General features: G+C 34.2%; 1 protein-coding gene across 6 annotated transcripts in view; it reads right to left on the bottom strand.

Annotated features, from left to right (window-relative positions):
* CCDC171 (coiled-coil domain containing 171) overlaps positions 1-15,347 on the bottom strand; it is a 459,446-nt gene that overhangs the window by 300,654 nt on the left and 143,445 nt on the right. For all 6 annotated transcript variants that reach the window (XM_074197551.1, XM_074197553.1, XM_074197549.1 and 3 more), the window contains one exon: positions 4,029-4,167. In XM_074197551.1, the coding sequence (XP_074053652.1) occupies positions 4,029-4,167 (139 nt within the window). The remainder of the gene's footprint in view (positions 1-4,028; positions 4,168-15,347) is intronic.

The raw sequence follows: 15,347 nt of genomic DNA, 5'->3' as shown, positions 1-15,347 counted from the left end.
TTTTTAATGACAAATTCAACAAGTGAAATTAAAAACTGTATATGACAGAACAAAACTCTTAATATTAAAGCCCTGATCTTACACCATTGGTTCTATAAATAACATTTTAAAATTCCATATATCCAATAAAATATAATAATAAGTTAAATATACTGTTTAAATTGTGAATTGTTCACAATCATTAAAGACCCAAAAGACCGAGTTTAAACTTTTCAAATTTTATCCTACATTTTTTTTTAGGTTTTTGCAAGGCAAATGGGGTTAAGTGGCTTGCCCAAGGCCACACAGCTAGGTAATTATTAAGTGTCTGAGACCGGATTTGAACCCAGGTACTCCTGACTCCAAGGCCGGTGCTTTATCCACTACGCCACCTAGCCGCCCCATCCTACATTTTTATATTCACTTCCCATAGAGTAAGGGGGAGGGAAGAAATAAGCATTAAGTGCCTACTATGTGCAAGGCTCCACACTAAAAGCATTCTCTTATTTGATCCACCCAATAAACCCTAGCAGGTAGGTATTATTATAATGCACAGTTTACAACTGAGGAAATTGAGACAAAGAGAGATTCATTTAGTAAGTGTCTGAGGTCAACTTACAAGTCATCTTCCTGACTCCAGGTCAGAACCCTGGAGTCACTGACCTGGAGGGAAAAGAGCAGAAGGTCCAATGAAAATTTGGAGACAAGAGTTTAACCTTTTACTTCAAGAGACACTCTCTTTTCCCCTCTTTTTGATAGTCTCCTTTCTCTCTGTCTCAGATAACAAGGTTGCCTTTTCCTTGCCAAAGTCAATCCTTCTGCAGGCACCCTAGATACCGTTGGTATCATCATTCTCCACTACTCAGATTTTCAACCTCTTCCAATCTGCTATTTCCTTCTCTCAGTGTCCTTGAACATGCCTACATTTCTTCCCATCTTTAAAAACTGTTTCTAGTGTGCTCTCAAAGCCATTGTCCTCTATCTTTCCTCCTGTTTTCAGTCCAACTCCTGGGGGGAAAAAAAACTCTTCCTATCTTGACTTCCTTTCTTTTCACTCCTTAACTCTTGGCAACCTGATTTCTAAATTCATCATTCATCTAATACTGTTCACTACAAAATTACTTAATTGCCAAATCAGATCTCAGTAGCCTTCCTCCTACTTCATCCTTCTCACTCCATCTGCTCTAGGCGATACAGTTGATAGCCCTCTCTGTCTGGGTATTCTTTTCTCTCTAGTTTTTCATGACATTCATTCCTCTCTCCTGATTCTCCTCCTCACTAATCATTCTTCTTGTTTTCTTCCTAGCTCAGCATCTATAGCCTGGCCCTTCTTTGTGAGTCTGCCCTCCTCAGTCTCTGCCCATCTCTTCACCTATCCCTTACCCCCCAACCCTTTTCTTACCACTCTTGTCCCCTGCTCCCTCTGTCTACCCTCCATTTCTCTATTTTCACTCTTGTTGACCTAATAAACTCTCATGGGCTTAATTATTATATTTTTGCCAAAAAACAAATCAATCCTTAATCTCTCCCTAAACCACAATACTGCATTAAGAACTGCCTGTTGGACATTTCAACCTGTATTTCCCATAAACATCTCAAACTCAACAAGTTAGCAGTTAAGTCAGCAGTCAATCATTTAGCATTCATACACCTAAAACACAATTCATTACATACAAATCTAACTCCCTTTTAAATATCCTTTTTTTCAAAGCCCCTACACTTCTCTTCTAGTTTCCCAGGTTTATAATATTGGTCTTATTCTCACTGCCTTGCTCTCCCTCACCCCAAATGCTATCAGTGGACACCTTCATCAGCTCTCACCTAGATTATTTTAACAGTCACCTCACTGATCTCCTGATTCCACATCTATATCCAGGAATTTATCCATCACACAGGGCAGTTAGGTGGCACAGTGGCTAGGGCGAGGGCCTTGGAATCAGGAGAATGGGAGTTCAAATCCAACCTCTGACATTTACTAGCTGTGTAACCTTGGGCAAGTTACTTAACTCTGATTACCTCCCATCCAGGGCTATCTACAGTCGTCCTGATTCATATCTGGCCCCTGGATCCAGAAGGCTCTGGAAGAGAAAACTGAAGCTTTTGATTTAGCACAGCTCCACATCACTCAAATCCAGTTCACGTGCTTGTCATGGCATCACTTTCCCGGTGTCATGAAAATGAAGGGCAAACATTATCCATCACACATCCACCTGCATTTACGCAAGTCTGACTGTGATTCCTCAACATCAAATCCTGTGGCTTTTTTCAGCATCTAAAGTTCTTCATTTGGTCGCTGACCTACCTTTCCAATCTTACTGGCCATTGTTCCCCCTTCCTATACACTGTCATAATGTCAAACTAGCCTCCTGTTTCTTACAGATGACCCTCCATCTCCCCTCCCCATAGCTTTGTACTGACTCTCCTCCATCCCTGGAGTACAATCCCTTCTCACTTCTACCTCAAAAAACTGTCTTTAAAACAGAACCCAAGTATTATTTTCTAAATAAAGTCTTTCATGAAACCCTCAGTTACAAAGGCCCTCCATAATTACTTTATGTTCATTTATACTTATTCTGTATGCATTTTATATGTTAATATATAAGAAAACTATATAATTCTGTTTATACTTATAAGTATTTGTCTTTTCTATTATATCCTTAAGAACAGACATTGTTTCATTCTTTGTTTGTGTAAGCAAGGGCTCAGCATAGGGCCAGATTCATAGTTAGTATTTAACAAATGACTGTTTAATCAATAAGAAGGAAAGTATCCAATTAGACAACCAAGATGGTAGAGAGCCTTGAAATTATACCATATTAATACCTAACTTGTGAAACTAGGAAGATTGACTATGGGGATTTTGATGAGGAAAGAGGAGGACATAATAATAGCTACTTTAAATATTTGAATATTGATGTCATATTGAAAAGAGACTGGAATTATTCTTTGTACTCCTAGGAGCAATGTATTAAAATGTGAGTAACTTATTTAGGTATCATATGTAGAAAAATGTCCTAATAATTAAACTATCCAATGCTTTGGGAGATAAAGCCTTTAGCAAAAGGCAAGATGATCACACACCTAAAACATTGTAGAGACTTTTTTTTTGATCCCTGTCAAAGTTGAACTGTATAATTTCTGGGGGTTCTTCCAATTTTGAGATTATGTAATTTCAAGTTTTCAGAAGAAATCCAAACTATATTTTTCCCCACCCACATGCTATTGAGCCAGGAGCTGGAAAGGCGGAAAGTCTAATACAGTCACCAGTGCATCTAAAGTTTTAGGGCCAAATTTCATATTCATACAAACTGTCAAAAATTTTCTCAAACCAAGCCTCTCTAGGCCTCAATTTCACCATCTGTTAGACTAGAAAATCTAGAATATTCCTTCTGATGGTAAACCCATGATTTATACTCTACAATCAGCTATATTCTTTTTTTATGGAAAAAAGTAAACAAACAGAATGGGAGAAACAGATATGGCATGAGGAACTAAGAAGTTACAGGAGAACTTCAAGGTCATTGATCATTCAATGTTAATTAGAAGGAGAGCTCAGAGATCATCTGGTCTGTCCTTCTATTTTTTACCGTTAGATGAGGTCCAAGAAGATAAAATATACTGAAGAAAAGCATACAGTATAACTGTAACTAGAGCATGAATTTCTTCTAAATCTTTACCAGTTCTCCTGCCACTACTCCATATACTCTTTGAGGATTTCTGAGGAATTAAAATTTATGCATTTATAAAGTAAAGAAAACTTGAACTGCATTTATTTTTTTAAGAATTCCATGCCTTAAGTGACTAAATTATACTAGTCACTCTCTTCCCAATCACAAAAGAACCCAAATTAGTGAGATTTACAATATACATTGGCTAATGTGACTTAAGATCGCATATCCAAGATAACCATTTTGAAACTTTATGCCAAAATATATCAGTAAAGCTATTTTCATAAAACTCTTTAGCTTATGGCATTAAAAAAAAAACCTCACAATAAATCAACTTTTGACCCAATAAAGTAGTTCCATGGGGTATTTTTTTATCCTTACCATTTCTAGTTCTTCCTGTAATTCAGTGAAACTTTTTTCATTACTCTGAAGTCTCTTTGAGAGGTCCATAATTACTTTCTTCTGTTCCTCGATCTCTTCATTTAGTTTCTTGTTTTTAGAGAAAAACTCTCTTTCTAATCTGAAAAAAGTAAAGTGTCAAAGCAGGTTTTTCAAATATATTTTTGTCAATGGCTATATACACCTTAACAGAACTGACAGATGTACTATATATATCATGCTTTCATGCCATAAGGCATTTAAGGTTACCCTTATTTTTTTTAATAAAATTCTATATACTGAAATGAAAGATTTTAAAGAAATGGTACCTCCCTTTATGTTATTATATGTTTGCACTGTGCCTGGGGTTATAAATAAAATAGATTTTGTGGTACTAGTTAGACCTATAAATTATTTTTGAAAAACATACCACATTAGCTTAGAATCTCCTGCAAAACTAAGCTATTGTCTTATTTGACAATTTTCAAATAAAGAAAAAATAAAGGAAAAGTAGAATTTATATTTAAGTACTCTTCATATATGCTATTTAAAAGTAAAATGGCATAAATAAGCAAAAGAAATTTAAAATCAGTTGTGGATTCCTTTGGGTCCAGAAGTTTTTATTCTCCTAATGTCCTATTGTCAATATTAAAGTTTATATATTTTGTTTAAGCATACTCATGCTCCAAAAGGCAAGTGAAAAGTATAGTATTTGGAAGAGGAAATCCACTTTAAAATTTAAAATTTTATTTAGATCATACACAAAATGTCTGATATGTGCTAATAATAATTATAATAGGTTATTTCTATATGTATATATATATGTATCTATGTACATATCTAAGCCTTTAATCTAGATTTGAGTGATTCCAGATGAATATAACAGAAGTTTTATGGCAGATCTCCAGTCTAGATAATCATAATAAGGCCAAAAAAGTTACTACATTAATGCAAACCCACACCCCAGAGTTATATTTATCTTATTGCAAAGTTCAGGATAAACAATTGCAAAAAGATCACCAGGAAGATACTTGCAACTTAAGGGCCAACAATTGTTGGAAAGTACAGAAATTTTACAAAAAAGTCAATAAGAGCCTCTAAATTTAATCAACCTAATTTTAATAACCAGAGAACATCCTTAAAATCATGTTAAGAAATGAAAAAAGCTAATTCTTTTATAGATAATTATAGAGTGCTACTGCTTAAGCAGAAATGACCTTGTTATTTCCCCTATTGCTACTTGAATAAAATACAAACTTCTTTAATTCCAAGTTAAAGACCCTCACACACTGACTCCCCCCCCAAAAAAAATCAATCAGCACATATTTAATAAGTAGTTCCCATGTTTGGACACAATGTTAAGCACTAGGTATACAAAGAAGACAAAAACAAAATTCAAGTCTATTTTCCTAAACCTCATAGACAATCCATTCAAGTTAAATTGACCTACTTCTTGGTGCTCACACATGAAAGACCATCAATGCACTTCTTTCTCTACTCTAAATCTTTGAATCCTCAGCTGCTTTAAAACTTACCTCAAGAGCTACCTTTAAAGGTAACTTTACTTCACCCCTTCAGCTATACTTCTCCATTTGATCTTTATTTTCTTTATAGATATTTAGTTTATTCATTTCCTGGTCGAAAATGTAAGATCTCTGAGGCACCAAGTATTTGATTTTTGAGTTTTTAGCTCTAGTTCCTGAAACAATTCTGCAAAGATACTAGGAGCTTAATAAATGCTTATTGGTTGATGCCTTTAGGATGTAAAAGACAGAAAAAACATCCCAAGAGACCCCCAAATGTACCAAGAGATTCATCACAGCATTTTTAATGCTATTTTTAAAAATGTGAAAAAATATAATAATTTGTCAATACTTGAGCATATTATGTTATATAAATTTTATAAATTTTACTATTTCATATGGAATAACAAATGTAAGCAATTCAGAAAAATAAGAAAAGACATACAAACAGATTTGGAGTCAAAAAAAGTAGAACGAGAAGGACAATATTCAGAGTGGGTTTTTAATATAAAAGCAAAAATGGATGAAATTAGGTGTAGACTAAATATAGACATCAAATACTAAGATAAGTTTCAAAATATGAATTAAAGAAAGGTCATATCATAATCAATTCAAAAAGCAAAGAAGAAATTACCTCTTGGAACTATAAATAGAGAAATTCCTCAAGTCTAAAGAAAATAAAATAACAATTATGATTACATAAAACTTAAAAGTTTTTGCACAAATAAAAACAAATGGTCAAAAATAGAAGGGAAAAAGATAAATGGAAGAAAGCTTTGCAGCAACTTTCTCTAACAAGGCTCTCTCATTTTCGAGATATATAAGGAGCTGAATCAAATGTATAAGAAAAAGAACCATTCCCACATAGATAAGTTGTTGAATGATATTAAAAGGCTATTTGGGGGGGGAAGAAATCTAAGCTATCAATAACCTTATTTTTTAGTGTTTCAAATTACAAATAATCAGAGATATGCAAACTCAGAGATTCTACCTCATAACCATTAGGTTGGAAAAGAAAATGACAAATATTAGAGGGGCTGTGGGAAAACAGACAAATTAATACATTGCTGGAGCAATGAATTAATCCAACCATTCTGTAAAACAATTTGGAACTTTGCTCCCCCAAAAGTCACTAAAATGTGGATGTCCTTTAGTTCATAGAGAGAACATTTTTATATTAGGACAATATGCTAAAGAGATCAGATAAAGAGAAAAAGGATATGTAAGCTCAAAAATACTTATAATTAGGACACTTTGTGCTTGTTTTGTGGTGACTGAGAACTGGAAACTGAGCTGGTATGCAATAAGTGGGGAATAGCTAAATAACGGTGATATATGAATGTCAGAGAAGATTATTATGCTATAAGAAATGACAGAAGAGATCTATCAAGGAAGACATGAAAAAAATGTACTGGGAAGTGAAGAAAACCAGGAAAACAATTTCTACAAGAACACAAATACTGTAAAAGACAATTCTGAAAGATTTAAGAATGCTGATTAATGTAGTAACCAATCACAATTACAGAGGACCAATGATGAACAATGCTATCCTCCTCCCAGGAGAATGGTATGGACTCAAGATGCAATGAGACATATATTTTGCACTACGGTCAACATGAGAATTTGTTTTGCTCAGTGATGTACTTTTATTATTATAGTTTGATATTCTTTTTGTTCAGCTAGAAGAGGCAGGTGAACTGGAGTAGGAAGATCAGGGTTAAAGTGTCTCCTCTCTTTCCCAGAAGAAAGACCAAAAGAATTAACAAACAATCAGGATACTTTGAGATTTACAGGTTAAATTTACTACATCCCTAAAAAGAAAAGCAAGCTCTCTACATAATAGAGTAACAGTTTCAAGTATAGGTCTCTCCAATTCTGAGATTATATGTGTGTGTATGTATATATATGTATCTATATATAAATATATATATATATGTGTGTGTATGTATGTGTATATATATTTATATATATAAATACACACACATATATAAAAGTTTATCTGATTTGGTGATTCTTAAGTTTTGAATAAAAAATAATATGGCAAAGATAAATTTAATGAAAAAAAAGACACATTAAGCACTATGTGTTGGGCACTGTGCTGGGCACTAGGCATCAAGACAATTCATGCCATCAAAGAGCTTAAAAACTCGGGGAAGACAATGTATACAAAGGATTGGTGGTCAAGAAAAAAACCTGTTGATACCACTGATTTTATCATTTTTTTCAGTCAGGCTACATGAAGATGGCTGAGGAGAAAGGTGGCAGTCTGAATCCATCCTGAACCAGTAAGAAAGCCCAGGGCAAGAATTTGAAAGTTTCAAGTTGGAAACAGAAACTAGAGTACAGGAGTATGTTCAAGGAAGACCAGATAAAATACAGACTGCAGGTCAAATATAATAGTAAACACTGATTCCAGATGAAACTACAATTTACTTACCAAATATTTACTAAGAATCTATTAGTAATGTCCAAAAAAGGATCTATTATGTCTAAGGTATTATGATAAGCACCATATAAACAAATAAAAAAATTTAAAATATTTCCTTCACTCAAGAAGTTTACATTCTTTCTATTGGAAGAGCACATTTACACAAATAAATAAATACAATATAATTTGAAAACAGAGATAACATATGAACTTCTAAGAGTGTCAGAAAACACTTGCTATTATAGGAGGTTGTATCTGAGATAAGTCTTGAAGGAATCTAAGGATTTAGAGAGTTAGAAGTTAAGAAAAAGTGTATTTCAGGCAGGCAGTGAAGCTGTACAAAGGAACAGACAGGAAGGAAGACAGTAATTCTTTTCTCTAAAATAAGCTCTAAGAAATTCTAAGAAGACTTCTTTTTGGCTATCGTCCAGCAATTTTAATATAGAATCAAAATACATAAAAAATGAGTACATTCTCCAATGATCAAATACCCAGGATTTGATAGTTACTCTGGCAAAATTCTCCCGGCAAAATATTTGAAGCTAAGAGAAATGATGCAGTATTATCAACTTGAATACTTATAATTCCTACTTTAGTAGCACTTCATGTGTATCTCCTTACACATCCCAATATTTTACCCTCTGAACCATGCCTTCCATTGCAATATAGTTGATTCTCATCATTCATAGCTGGTATGTTTATAAAGTTGCCAAAAACACTGAATTAACAATACTTAGCCAATTCTCCTAGGAGAAATTACAGGATCCTAACTTTCTAGAGTAACTTCACACATAGATTGGCAAATTTACTCTTTCTTTTCCTGGATGTACTATACTGTCAATTTGTATACATTGAACTTACAGACAAAAGCATTATCACTCCTGCCTGAAAGAAGCATATCTAATGTATTCATTTTCTCTTTAAGGCACATTCAAACCTTCTTGCACTGAGGATCCCCAAAAAACACTCAGGATCAGGCCTGATGACTAAAACATTTTAAACAACAAAAGTCACCCTCAAAATGTGAAAAAAATATAGAACTAAACAGAAATAAAAGGACATTTGTTTATAGTATGAGAGTTGCAAAAAAAGCATTGCCTTGTTCATCCTCAGCTAGGAACAAGTATGTCAAGCACCTCAAATTTTTCAATTTAATGCACATGTCTTTAAGTGATCACAATGAATGAATATTGATTTGAATACTGAATTTGAATTTGAATATGAATATTGATTTCTTTTGGGAGGGGGGGAATTACAAATTTAAGCAAGTAGGCAAATTCTCAAATACAAAAATCTGCTAATAATGAAGATCAATTGCAATTTGGAACGAGGGCCAACCAATACAGCTTCAATTTCTCATAACATGTTAAAGAGAAACTTCAATTGTGGATCCCCTCATTTTTTCAGTAAATCCTAGATGAATATCCACATTAACTTAAGGGAAAGGAAAGATAGAAGGAGCAGAATATTTCATGGATACTTAGTTGAGTGCTTTTACAGAAGAAGTCAGTAACTGAATCTAAAGCTTTGTTCATCAGCATTTCAATTTCCTTATCAAAATCAACATCTTTGAAATTTCTGCAAACTGTTTCTAAAGGTAGACTCAGTAGAATGAGTCCTTTAAGGATAATTCTCTTCATTTTCTACATTGAAATAGATGGCTTTCTAAGATTTCTCCATTACCCAAAAGTGGGCCCAGTTCTTGGTTCTCTTCATTGCTTTCCCTCAGTTTTATACTTCCATGTATCTTTCAAAAAACTGAAATTTTACATAATTTGTGGTCCATGATCTTCACATTCAATGTATTCTTTAAATATTCAGCAGTTTTTACTTCAATCACATATATTTTCTTGTCCCTATTTAGATAATCACTGATTGGGGGGGCAGCTAGGTGGCATACATAGTGGACAATGCACTGGCTCTGGAGTCAGGAGGACCTGAGTTCAAATCTGACCTAAGACACTTAATAATTACCTAGCTGTGTGACCTTCAGCAAGTCACTTAACCCATTGCCTTGCAAAAAAAAAAAAAAAAGAAGATAATCACTAATTGGATCAACTTTCCACATTTTTAATAAAACCTGACAGTTTTTCTTGAAATTAAACTAGAGTCATAATTAAAAATTCTGTCATATGAAATAAATTCAACTGAAATAGGGGGATGGGCGAGAGGGGTGATCTCTAATACTCTTGGAGTAGTCTAGAAACAGAGGCCATGTGTTCAATATGGAGAGAGACGGAGTAAAGATTGTCAACTGGATACTTGAACATATTAAGAGAAAATGAATGACTAGCAATTCAATAAATGATAATGACAATACCTAGATAGATTGGAATGAACTTTAAAGAAGAGTTGGATAATAAGTGGAGGAAACAAAGAACAGAATTTGAAAGGGACAGTAGGGAATAAGGACTATGCTAATTCATATATCCTCCTGGAACTATATGTCAGAGGGTGTATGCGAAGAATAGTTAGCCTTGCAGGTATGTTAGTCTGAGAAGAAATCTAGGTTTCACTAAGCACCAAAAGATGAGAAATGTTCTAAAATGAAGGGGAGTTCAAAAGAAGAAAGGATACCTAGATTGTATGTTGGAAAAGGAAGGTAGAGAAGGATAAGGCCTGGATAGGAATGAGAGCATGGGGGGAGGTAGCAGGCATAAAGGGTTTAGGCAGAAAGCACAAAGACTAAAAGACCAAAAGGGAAGTTATTTACTAGTCATTAAACATGAGAAGTATCGATTATTAGAGGAGCTAAATCATCTCCAACATTCACATTAAAAATGTGATGAAGTGTTTGCAGAGACTGGCTCTAAGGCTACACACAATTCAATTAATTTCACAGAATAGAGAAGTTTTTCAGTGGCTTATTTGTTGAATATGATAAATACCAACTGTTATAATCAACAAATATGTGATAAGAAGTTAGCCTATCCAAGACAATGTTTTCAGTTAGGGAAAAGTAAGGGAGTAATAGAAGACAATGTCTACAACTCAAATAGTGTACAGGTGGGAATAAGCACACACCACCCTTGCTGCTGCTCTCATAAAGGGGTCTCAGTGAAGTGAATCCATTGACCAGCCATAATTATACAGAGGTCCTAGGAGAAGGGATGCCTACTAGCAGCTTTGGGATGGCAGTTCAAATTGGGTAAATCAGCTGGTCTTCTAAGGGGTGGGGGAGGGGAGAAAATACATACCACCACATAAGAGCAAAACACCTAGTGCAATGATGCCAATTGCCTGGTGATACTTCTGGCTTTGGTCATATTGTCTTTTCTAAGTATCATTCCACATGCAGTCAAGTCCTAGACTAAACTCAAGCCTGTCCTTAAAGACTTCATTGTACTACATGATAATCTCCTCAAAGATCTGATTCTGCAGCTTCCCACCATAGTTCTTCAATGATGTAAGTAGCTTCTTCTCCAAGTGGCATTAGAAGCACTGATCCTAATCAATGCTGTCTAATGTTAATACTTAGTTATTTCCTTTCATTTAGGAAATGGTAAGATTGAAAGTTAAAAGTTAGATATACTATTAGTTATGATATTATATCATTTTAATTGCTTTTTTAAGAGAATCACAGGGGGAGCAGCTAGATAGCACAGTGAATAGAGCACCAGCCCTGAAGTCAGGAGGACCTGAGTTCAAAATAGACCTCAGACACTTAATTACTTAGCTGTGTGACCTTGAGCAAGTCACTTAAACTCCATCGCCTTGCAAAAACAACAACAAAAACAACAGAAACAAGAAAATTATAAAATGTTGGCACTGCAAAGATCTTCAGGGGTTATATAATTCAACCTGTACATGAACAATGCCAGCTACAATCTACATGTGAAATGATCAACCAACCTTTGCTTAAAACCCTGCAGCTAGAGGAACTCACTAACTCCCAAAGCAACCTATTCCACTTTTTGATAGTTCTAATTGCTTTTTTTTTAATTTCCCTGACATCAGACCTAAATTTACAATTTTACAACTTTAATTTATTGGTTCTAGATAAACTTCTGGAGTCAGTCAAAATAAATCTAATCCATAGACAAGGATATGACAGTGCTGCCAAGACTTCTCTTCTACCACTTCCTGTCTGTATTTGTAAGGTATAACCTTAAATCTCTTCAAATCCTGATTACCCTACTCAAAACAATTTAAAATTTATTAGTTTGAAGATTTTTCTTTGCCCAGACTGAACACAATACTCCAAATGTGGTCTGAGAAGGGAAAGGTGCAGTGGAACTACAAATTCTCATATAGTGTATACTATGCCTCTCTTCACTTGGCTGCCAAACATAAATTGGCAAATGGGTCATGAGATTATAGATTACTAAATGCCAAATTCTTTTTCATACAAATTGCTATTTATCCATGCCTCCCTAATCCTGAAAGTATAAAACTGATATTTTTAAGCCAAGTCTAAGATTTGTACTTATTAAAATTTATCTTATTTAATTCATCCCAGGGTTCTGACCTATCAAAATCTTTTTTTCAATTTTGACACTCATCTTTGGAATTAACAACACTATCCATTTTTGTGATTCCTCCAAATTTGTTAAATATAACAATACCTATGAGGTCAAGTAACTGCTAACAATGTTAACTGGAACAAAGCCATGAATATAATAGCATGAAGTACTCCACTGAAGAAGATGTGTTTATAAGCTGATATAAAAACAATAAGTATTCCTTGGATCTGGTCATTCAATCAATTTTAAATCCAACTACTTGTATTATCATCTCACCTGTATATATCCATCATGTCCACAAGAATAGTAATGAAAGACTTTTAAGTTTCATCTATAATCTTCCCATCATCTACCAGAAGTTTAGAAACAAGATCCAAAATAAAAGCAAAAGAAATAACATTAATTTAGAATAACTTATTCTAGAAGAACTTGTATTAAATCTTTCCAACCACTCCCTTTTTAGATGTTCTATCACTATCCTATTAATCCCGGAACTTTTCCACTAATCAAAGTCAAGCCTACAGTCTTATTCTCTATTTGAAAATCAGGACCATACTTTACTATATCAAAAAGACAACTGGCAGTGGTTTAGCACTTAAAATTGTCAAATTGTTCAGTATATAAGAATGTGGTTCAATTGGTCCAGGGGACTTAAAGTGATCAAGAGCAGCTAAGTGCTCTATTTCTTCACTATCCTCTTAGTTAACATAAATATGTCTTCCTCTAAAGTCAAAAGATCATTCTCATTGGCAGAAAAAAGAGAGGGGGAAAATAGGAATAGCATAGCTTTGCTTTCCATCCCTCAGTATTTACCATCCTTCCCACCCTGGGTAACAATCATACATTTTCTCTTTTCCTGAAAAAAAAATTTTAAAAGTTTTACTCATGCCTAGTTTTCTTTACATTTCTAACACTATTCTCACAAGATGTCTCCTATTTCCATTAAATTCAGCTAAACAAGTTGAGTTTTAGGTCACTTGTGCCACCATACAACTCCCATTTATTTCCTGATCACAAGAAATTCTATTCCTTATAGCTACAGAATGCTATTCTTGAGGGATTATCACTACCCAGAGCTGACTTCCTCTGCCAAAATTTGGGCCATGGGATCCTATTCATGCTTTCATCCCCACTAGCATACCAGAATATACCCAAATTTCCACTACTTGTCTTTTACTAGCTGTAACAGAACACTGTCATTCCTTCCCAAGATATTAACTAGAATAGAATGTCTGATTGTTGGTTCCTTCTGCTTTATAAAGGGTGTAATAGGATCATGTGAAGTCATGAAACTTAGTTATCCAGTTTGGCAGAAAGGAAGCTCCAGCAGATGTCTAGATAATTAAAATCGCCCTTCTCTATTAGGCTTCCAAGCCTGCTTTTTGATCTATTTCTCGAACTGTTCATCTATTTCCTCTTATTGTCCAGGTGGTACGCAACATATTCCAATACAATATTACTTCCATTTCTGCTTCCATTGATCTTTATACAAATATTCTTTACCTTAGCTGGTCCTTGTGTTACCTGACATGAGTATACCTTTTGGATATTCAAAGCAACTGTACTCCAACTCCACCCCATTTTATATAACGTTCTTCTTTTGAATAATTTAAACCATTTCAAAGTCATGGATCAATCATATAATACAGGTGAAGTTAAATAAACCTTATTTTACAATCTCTATTTCATTTTAATTGTTTCACACACACTCTGTGTTTTTATAACTAGTTCACAGTTGATTACTGGTCTCTTTTTGCAATTCTGCTTTCTATGAAATACTGGCAACTCTATGTTCTCCTTTATATACTATAACTGTAAAAGCTATACTATAGACTGCATAAATTATATGAGGACTACAGATGAGCAGCTTTATATGCTTCTTTTTCAATTTAATATCCTGGTTGATTTATTAGAGATCAACTAAGTCTATTCTTTCCAGCCTTGGGTCACCAGATCAGAAATCTAGAACCCTGAAGGCATTCTTCATTATCTGTTAACATATAATGTCCAGAGATTTAACTACTTCACCAAGATGACATGAAAATTGTTCTTCTATCTCCAGTCAGTACATTAAATAGGCAGATAGATACCAAAGACTGTGCTGCAAAATTGGAATATAAAGATAAGCAAAAAGAAACATGGCCCCCACACTCAAAGAGCTTACATTTCACTTAGTGAAAACAAGTAAACTTGGTACAGGCAATTCTTCAAATGGAGATTTCCAGATAAGAACTCTTCAATGGGAAGAGAAGGCTGGGAAATCTTCAAGGTAAGAAAGCAGTTGAAAGCAGAGATGAAAACCTCTGAGAATTAGAACTTAAATTATCCCATTCTTGTCTCTCACATTCCTGATCAAGAAATATAAATTCCATTTGTGACAGCATAACCTTAAATAGATGCTAACTTCCCCAAAACTGTCTTTTTCTTCTGAAACTCTTGTTTTGATGGCAATATAGGATAATAAGCAAGAGTGGTTTATGGGAAAATGAATTGTATATCAAGGAAAATAAGTGTATCAAGGAAACCACTGGTAAGAAGAAAGTCCCAATATACATCAAATTAAGCAGTATTTTTTTAATAGAAAGGATTGGAAATGAAGTAGATACCCATCAATTGGGGAATGCTAAAAGAAATCAGGATGTGTGAATGCAATGGAATATTACTGTGCTGTAAGAAATAATAAATGTGAGGAATACCAAGAACCATGGATAGACCTATATGAATTAATACAAAATGAAGTTTGTAGAGGCAAGAAAAAAAAATTTACAATTACCTCCATAATGTAAACAGAAAGAACCAAATCCACAGTCATGTACATACAATCAAAAATGTATTTTTCAAAATTTAGTTTACAAGCACGGCTAAAATGAAGAGATATTAGAAGATACTTCCAACCCATCCCATCACA

This window comes from Macrotis lagotis, chromosome 8, assembly GCF_037893015.1.
Source record: "Macrotis lagotis isolate mMagLag1 chromosome 8, bilby.v1.9.chrom.fasta, whole genome shotgun sequence".
Lineage (NCBI taxonomy): Eukaryota > Metazoa > Chordata > Mammalia > Peramelemorphia > Peramelidae > Macrotis > Macrotis lagotis.
This window is presented reverse-complemented; position numbering and strand designations above follow the sequence as displayed.